General features: G+C 20.7%; 5 protein-coding genes across 5 annotated transcripts; 4 read left to right on the top strand and 1 right to left on the bottom strand. All coding sequences in view use genetic code 6, as the record gives it.

Moving 5' to 3' along the window:
* Window positions 1-206: 206 nt before the first annotated feature.
* On the top strand, window positions 207-1599 carry TTHERM_00446570 (histone-like transcription factor and archaeal histone protein; the record flags this gene model as incomplete). The annotated part of the gene is made up of 9 exons (XM_001023420.3): window positions 207-221; window positions 284-503; window positions 562-632; window positions 696-755; window positions 817-839; window positions 891-1020; window positions 1073-1157; window positions 1214-1255; window positions 1301-1599. The coding sequence occupies 9 exons, from the start codon at window positions 207-209 to the stop codon at window positions 1597-1599; spliced, it is 945 nt and encodes a 314-aa protein (XP_001023420.3).
* A 334-nt stretch (window positions 1600-1933) lies between these two features.
* Window positions 1934-2506, top strand: TTHERM_00446569 (transmembrane protein, putative; the record flags this gene model as incomplete). Its single annotated transcript, XM_001470940.2, has 3 exons — window positions 1934-2081; window positions 2298-2360; window positions 2466-2506. The coding sequence occupies 3 exons, from the start codon at window positions 1934-1936 to the stop codon at window positions 2504-2506; spliced, it is 252 nt and encodes an 83-aa protein (XP_001470990.1).
* A 793-nt stretch (window positions 2507-3299) lies between these two features.
* On the bottom strand, window positions 3300-3638 carry TTHERM_000446568 (50S ribosomal protein L36; the record flags this gene model as incomplete). Its single annotated transcript, XM_012799677.1, has 1 exon — window positions 3300-3638. The coding sequence occupies exon 1, from the start codon at window positions 3579-3581 to the stop codon at window positions 3300-3302; it is 282 nt and encodes a 93-aa protein (XP_012655131.1). The 5' UTR covers window positions 3582-3638.
* A 712-nt stretch (window positions 3639-4350) lies between these two features.
* TTHERM_00446550 (hypothetical protein) lies at window positions 4351-5646 on the top strand (the record flags this gene model as incomplete). The annotated part of the gene is made up of 1 exon (XM_001023418.2): window positions 4351-5646. The coding sequence occupies exon 1, from the start codon at window positions 4399-4401 to the stop codon at window positions 5644-5646; it is 1248 nt and encodes a 415-aa protein (XP_001023418.2). The 5' UTR covers window positions 4351-4398.
* A 492-nt stretch (window positions 5647-6138) lies between these two features.
* Window positions 6139-7398, top strand: TTHERM_00446540 (hypothetical protein; the record flags this gene model as incomplete). The annotated part of the gene is made up of 1 exon (XM_001023417.1): window positions 6139-7398. The coding sequence occupies one exon, from the start codon at window positions 6139-6141 to the stop codon at window positions 7396-7398; it is 1260 nt and encodes a 419-aa protein (XP_001023417.1).
* Between the last annotated feature and the right edge of the window lie 884 nt (window positions 7399-8282).

Here is an 8282-nt window from a genome sequence, read left to right as displayed (position 1 = left end):
AAAGCTGAAATATAAAAATAATTTATTTAACGGGTATTTTGTATATTAATTTTTTTAAAAATTGCGCTTACTTTAAATTTTATAATAATTTGCGCCAGTTTGATTGATAAAAATTTGCTTATAAAAATCTTTTGGATATAAATTAAATTTTTGTAAATTTACATTTAATAGTAAACAAATTTTATAAGATATTTTAAGACGATCAAATGGATTAAGAATAGGTTTGCATAAATTAAATTTATATAAAAAGATTGAGTGATTAAAGATTTCCCTTAAATATTAGTTGGAATTCGATTATGAAGATGAGTTTCAGGATCTAAACTTAGAGTAGTAGCTAGCATAGCCTACAAGGTTTTTAAAAAGCTAAAATGGTGAAAAACAATAAATATAAACTAATACAGAAATGTAGAATAAAGAAGATATTACTAATTAAAAGAAGCATTTATAAAAGCCTAAAAAGCCTTTGAGTGCATACTTTTTATTTATTTAAGACTATAAGCAAAGTAATTGGTAATTTTCTCAAATGTTTCAGTTATTTATGTATGTGCATTATAAAATTAGAATGTGGAAGCAAAATAAACTTGAAAGAAATGGGAAATATATGGAATGAAACTTCGTAAGATGAAAAGCAAGTAAGAAAAATAATTTATTAAATTGAATTATGCATATGTAGTGATGAAAATCTTAAAAATTAGATATACTATAAAAAATAAGAAGAAGAAAAAGCTCGCTTTAAAAAAGAAATGGACGAATATGTAAAAATTAATAATTAAACTATTTTAATTTTAAATTTAAAATATTTTTATAAAAACATAGATTGAATAGCAAGGTGACGAGGAGTAAAAAATATTTTTAATTAAAAATTGAGTTTAAATTATTATTTTTGTTAGAAATGAAGAACAATTAGATAATGAATTAGATATTGCTTTTCCTATATCAAGGATTAAAGGTATTCTTAAAGTTGATGAAGACAATAAACTATTAAGCAAAGACACACTCCTTTACTTTGAAAAAGCTACAGTAAAATTTCAATGGATTTTTTTATAGTTTTAATTTTTTGGTTAATTTAAAGGAATTATTTGGGGGTTATTTAGCTTAAAAATGTTTTAGAAATATGCAATAAAATCGCAGAAAAAAATTATAAACTGGTGATCTATGTAAAATAAAATAATAAAAATATCTAAAAAATTTAATAAGATTTTAAAAAAATAAGATGAAGTAATTAAAAGGGACATGTACTTGAACTTCTTATAATGTAATTTATTATTTAGTTGAAAATATTAATAATACTTCTAAAAAGGTATGGTGCCTTAAGAAGCAACTGGTGAAGAAGAAAACCAATAAAATGTAATTAGTGGAAGCTAGCAGTCATCAAAAACAAAATCTCGCAAAAGATTAGTCATTGCTGACGATGAAGATGTAAACTAAGAAGGCAACATGGAAATAGAAAATAAAGATTTAGAGTAATAGGAGATTCCTGAATCAAGTAATAAAAAAAATGTTAATACTAAGAGCAATAATAAACCAGGTAAAAAAGAAAAGGTTGTGCTACCTCCTGCTAATAATAGCAGGATCGACAGCTTTTTTACTAAAAAGTGAATATTTTTATTCTCATCCGAAATAAAAAAGTTAATTTAATTTAATAGTAAACAAATATTTGTATTAAGTATAAATAATTATTTTGAAAAATTATTATGAAAGTAAATTATTTTATAAAAAGAAGAATAAAATTTTATATGAAAATATACAAATTTGATTCACTAAATATCTTGTTTGGTTCTTTATTTATTTTTCTTTCAAATACAAGCATTTTGTATTTATTTAATGATATTTACTTATCTAATTAGTAGCTATCTTCAAAAGAAAGAAATTTATATTAAATAAAAGCATAATAAATTAAAAATTTGTTAGTGATTTCAATACATAAGGAAAAATGAATAGTCCTCAAAAGGTAGCTTAAGGCGCAGGTCGCAAATTATTCAAACATTATATTAATGAAAATATCAAATCAAATAATGAATAAAAGCTTTTCTTCTACAGAGTTAATAGATGGAGATGGAATACAAAGGATAATACAACTGGTATATATTAATTTTTTTGTTCATTATAAACATATTTGATTGTTTATTGCAATTAAATCTGCTTCTAAAATGGTTTAATTTTTATAAATTAAAATGAAAAATTTAATTCTTTCCAAATAAAATAGAATTATCAAAAATTAAATAAAATAAGTGCCACCATATTTTAGCAAAACTCTGCTTTAAATTTATTAATATTTTTATTTACTTACAAAAAAGCTCCTAAATTCTTGAGATTAAAGTATCCTTTATTAGTCACTGGTGTTTGTCTATTTGCTTATGGTAAATACAATTTTAGAATTTAAATATACATAAAAATACTAACAATTTATTGCAATTCAACTTATTTGTGATGAAATATAATAAATAATTGTTAAAAAATATTAGATTGGACTTATGGTTTTACTTAAGTTGATGCTCATCATTGAAGTTAAATGTTTAGTGAGTTTAAGGATATTAAAAATGATATTTCCCTTAAAGGATTATTACAAAAAGTAAAACCTTTTACAAAAGTGAGTAATTAATTCTATTAGGATTATTAAAAGTACTAAATGTCCTTACTTACTTATTTTAAATATTTTGTTATAAACTCATTATATCTTTTCACTGATAAAAATATCTATCTATCTATCTTTCTGACTTCAAACAATATTATTCACTCTATAGATTAAATAATTTATAAATATGCTTTAATAAAATATTATAATTTATGATTGAGCGAGCATAAATTCTTATTTATAACTTTAATTTAATTTTAAAATGATATTTTTACAAAATAATAATATCTTTTCATGTTAAATTCTAATTCAAAAATTATTGAAAAATTATTTATGAAATAATATTTTTATTTTTTAGTTTTAAAAATGAAATTAAAAAAAAAATTGGCTTAAAATAAGTTCAACTGAAATAGAACAGTAGCACTAAAAATTTAAAATACATGAAATAAACTTAGTTTGATGTAATTATAAAATGATTTAAATAAATTTGATATGATTTTATATAAAATTCTAAAGATCCACAGAGAATATTCCACTAGTTAATTTAATATTCAAATTGATTGAATTAAATTTTAGAAGGTAGAAAATCAATCAATAAAGCAAGTTTAATTGATCGAGAATAATTTGAGATAAAATCAAAGTCAACGAGTACCATAATTAAACATAACATGCAACTAACATCTTTACGAATCTAATACAAGTTTGACATTATTATTGTCTTCATTCATTAGATAATTTTGTTGTATAAATCAGAAATTGAGTAAGTCATCATGCAATCGTTTTAAATCTTACTCATTATATAAATCTAATCCATATTCACCATATTTTGATTGAGACATTCATTTTAAATAATTTACTATTATTCACCCTACATCTCTTAAGTAGAGCAAAATCCTTATCTTTGCTTATGACGAGGATCAATCTTGCACTTAATCATAACCTTTTTGCCTCTCTTAACAATATAACAGTGTTGGCAGTACTTTTTAAGAGCTGATTTAATTTTCATTTCTATTCTCCTTAACTTTAATACTAAAAATTCTTTTAATATTTACCCTTAATATTATTTATTTAACTATGTTAACAATTTTATATGAATTTATAGATGAAATTCTTTAGTTTATAAAATTAAGTAAAAAATCCTAAAAAATATCTGCCATTATTAAAATAAAGAAAGTAATAAATATCATAGCAAACCAGAAATTATAAACTCTTTGGTTCATTTGCATATAAAATGTTTTGCTATATAAAAATATTTATATTTGACACTTTTAATTAAACTAAAGTTAATCCTAAAAAGATAAAAAATTATTTTTCAATAATTTATGCTTATTATCATTAATAATTATTATGAAAGGTTAATTCATTCCTAAAATTAAGTTTTTTTTTTAATTTATTTATATTTAGCAAGGTTTGAGTTATTTAAAATATTAAAATGAATTAAAACTCTATTTGGGATTAAATTAATAAAATATTATTTACAAATACATTCATGCCTATTTTTTAATAGAATAATTTATATTTAATAATATTAGCATAAAAGATCATTTATAGAGTGTGTCTGATTAAAGTATTTTTAATTATTAAATTATGTATATGATTTTTGCAAATTTAAATCTTAAAAAAATATTTTTAGTAGAACTTTAAAAAATGTTTACTTATTATTTACCTATTTTTATTAATAAATTTAACAATTTTATTTGTAATTATAAATATTTACATATTTTAAAAGTGAAAATCAGGCAGGCCAATCAATTTTTAATATTAAGGATAATTTTGATAAGTTATCAAATTTTCTGATTTAAAAAAAATCAAAATTTAAAAAAATGATTTATAATGAAAATTCAGCTTTTTTTATAAGTCAAAACAACGATTTCCTATAAATTAATCAACATTAAAATGAAGACGATAGCAGAATAATTTAGGAATCTAAATAAAATGATTTTTATGGTTATTAAAAACAAATTAATGATGAATCTTAAAATGTACTTAACTAGATAAAAGTTTGCTAGGCTTAAAATATATCATTACTATTTAAATCACCTGCAGAATAAAACAGCATTATTTTATATGGAGATTTACTCATAGAAGCTCGGAAAGACTTTGATAATATTGATTACACCTTACAAATTTGTAATATATACCTGTAAAAGAAAAGAGTAGTGTAGATTAATTATGACAAGAAAGCCAACATAATTGAAATGATTTCTGAAAATTTAACTTCAGGATCAAGAAATTTTCAGTATGCTCAATAAATTTTGTTAAAAACATAGAATAAAACAAATTATATGCTTGCTTAGCATTTATAAATGCACGAGTAAAAGGTGATTCAACAGATTAATAAATATCAAGCTTTTTTAGCAGATAATGATGAAGATATTCTTTATTAAGCTTAAGCAGAATTCTTTTAGAATATGAAGCAGTAACTAACATAAAATATATGCAAGAATGAATTTGATTTTTTTTGTTATACATCATTCAGTTATATTGATAAATAAGACTTGGGATTTCCTATTTAAAAATGTTAAGGAATTAATGAGGCAGCATGTGCTTTATTTGGAATGGATGCTTCATAGTCAATAGAGTTATTATAAAGATATGGCTTTATAGAAGTTATTATCAAAAGAGGATTTCCTAAAGATATGTAGGAATAAGAGCCTTTTGGCCATATTTTTATGATGTAAAATTAAGAATCTTTTATTTAAATAAAACAATTATTTAACTCAGATTCCTATGCTAAAACTATTGATGGAATTACAATTAGGCTAAGAATGGAGCTTAATTAAGCAACTTAAGTTTATAATGGATATATTATATCAAGCTTTTACTATTCTTAATTTATAATAAAAGATTAAGAAATAGAGAGAGTTTTATAAATTAGGTCGTCAGGCTCTCATATTAATTCTTCAGATAATATTTTAGATCTGCTCCTTAGAGAAAATATTTATTCTACATTTGCAAAAAAATTTGGAAATTTCATATCAAATCCTTAAAATTTTAAATAACCATGTTAATAAGATTTATTTCCCGAAAAAACTTGTAAATATAATCTGATCTAAAAACCTGTTTAATGATTTAAGTTTATTAATAAAAGGAAAATTAATTTAATTGCTTTCTTTTATCAACTATCAAACAAAAGAAAAATCATAAATTAAAAAATTTGCATATCTTGATAAATATCTAAATAATTAAATCAGTATCAAAATATATTAAAAATAAATAAAAATTTATTGAATATTTATTATTTACAATTAGAAATCTAAACTGAAATCTTAAAATAAATATTTTTATATTAATTAGTTTTGATTGATGTATTTATAAAAATGTAAATAAAATTATAAACAAAAGCATTCTTATAAATTCTATCAAAAATACCATTTGTTTTGTAAAATTTTACGTTAGTGTTTTGAGGTAATATAAATTACAAGTTTTGCTTAAATTAAGTCTTTTTGATCAAAAAAATCATAATAATCATTTGTGTAAAAAAATATTGATTAAATATCAAATTCATTTTAGAATTAAAAGAAAAAAATTAAAGTTTATATAAATAAATATTACCTTCATAAATGAACTCAAATCAAAATATTATCTTATAACTTGCAGATACTCCTTTAAGTAATGAATAATAGAACATCAATAGTTGTAGTAGTATTCAAGATTCTCTTGAAAAAAAAGATTCCTAGCAATAGTAATAACAAGACTAGAATAATCAAAGTACATAAAGTTCTTCTAATGGATTTGATTATTTGAGTATTTGTTAAGTTAAAAATATTTCTTAATTTTTCAAATAGCCTAATCAATAAAATATTTTTTTAATGTATGGTGACTTGCTTTTGGAAACAAGAAAAAACTACTACGATCCTGATTACACTTTATAAATATGCAATACTTATCTGTAAAAAAAAAGAGTAACAGAAGTAATATATGATAAAAATGCTCATTTAATTGAAATGAAATCAGAAAATTTATTTAATGGATCAACAGATTTTAAGTATGTGTATGAGATTTTATTGAGAAGTTAAAGTAGCTAAAATTACAATTTAGCTCAAGAATTATCTTTGTATGAATAAAAAATTGTCGAGCAAAGAATAAATTATGAAAGATTTTTTATGGAAAATGATCAAGATTTGATTTACCAAGCCTAGCAAGATTTTTTTTAGAGAATGAAATAGGATTTCAAATAAAAATTAATTAAAAATGACCATGATTTTTACTCATATTTATTTTATAGTTATATTGATTAATTAGAATTAGGGTTTCCTATTCAAAAAGAACAAGGAATTAATGAAGCTGTTTGTGCATTGTTAGGATGTGATTAATTTTAAGTTGTAGAATTAATGTAAAGATATGGTTTTATTGAGCATATAATTAAAAGAGGATTTCCAAAACATTTGCAAGATCTTGAGCCTTTTGGGCATTTTTTTATGTTATAAAATTTAGACTATTTTGTGAAACTTACTGACGTTTTTGATGAATAATTAACAATTATGACAGTAGATGGAATACATTTTAATGTGAGAATGGTTTTGAAATAAGTGAGTCAATTATATAAAGGTATGCTAATTACTAGTTTTTATTATTCTTAATACTTAGTTGAAAACGAAGAGTTAGAAAGGATTTTATCTATTAGAATTTAAGGCTCTCACATCCATTCTTCTTAAAATATATTAGATTTACTTTTATCATAAAACATTTATTCAATATATGCTAATAAATTTGGAAATTACATCACAAATTATAAAAACTTTGAACCTAAAATCAACTAAGATTTATATCCTGAAAAAACATGTAAATATAGATTTGTTAATAATTAAAATAACTCATGATAAAATTAACTTAACTTCAAGTGATTTTTTTCAACTTAGGAGGATTTAAAAGCTAAAAAGTAAAAAATTTAATAAAAACACTCTAAAAGTTATAGAAAGAGAGTATTTAATTATCTTCATAATCTTTTAAATTGTATAGGATACATTTTGCTTGCTTAAACTATATTTTTATCTAATTTTAATTTTTTAAAATAATTTGTTTTTGTAAATTATAATCTATAAAATTTTATGTAAAAGGCTTTTTAATAACTAAGATATTAATACACTTACAAATAATAAGTATATATTTATTAATATTTTCAACTTATACAAAGGGAATTATAAGAAAAAATTAAATTAATTTTTAAAAGTGTTATTATCAGTCCTCAAATTTAATCTTAATGATACAGCTTAGACAAGATCAATATGATTAATAAATTATTAAAATTGTAATAATTAAGATATTTTATATATAAAACCTTACTTAAAAGATTGCTATAATTTTTTACTATTAATTAAATTTGACCATAAATCGAATTTATTTATTGAATTTTAATCTTTAGGATATTATTTATTTTGTAAAAATCTGATTTAATAAAACAATAGAGATTGGTTATAATTAATTTAAATAAAAGGAATGGACAATAAAAAATCTTGAAAATGTGGTTGATGGAGATAAAGAAAATTAATAGATTGTAAAAAAGCTTTTTATTATCAGTATTTGAAAACACACAAGATGAATTAAAAGTATTTATCTTTATTTTGTGAAATTATTTATAATAATAATGAATGTAATGAATGAATGAATTTGATGCAAAAGTAAAATAATAAAGTTTATAATTCAATTAGCATTTGATTATTAGTAAATGAATATCATTCAAATCAGTTTGTAAAACCAATAAAAA

This window comes from Tetrahymena thermophila (assembly GCF_000189635.1).
Source record: "Tetrahymena thermophila SB210 genomic scaffold scf_8254437, whole genome shotgun sequence".
In the NCBI taxonomy this organism is placed as follows: domain Eukaryota; phylum Ciliophora; class Oligohymenophorea; order Hymenostomatida; family Tetrahymenidae; genus Tetrahymena; species Tetrahymena thermophila.
Note: the sequence above shows the minus strand (reverse complement) of the source record. Positions and strands in the feature narration are given on the sequence as shown.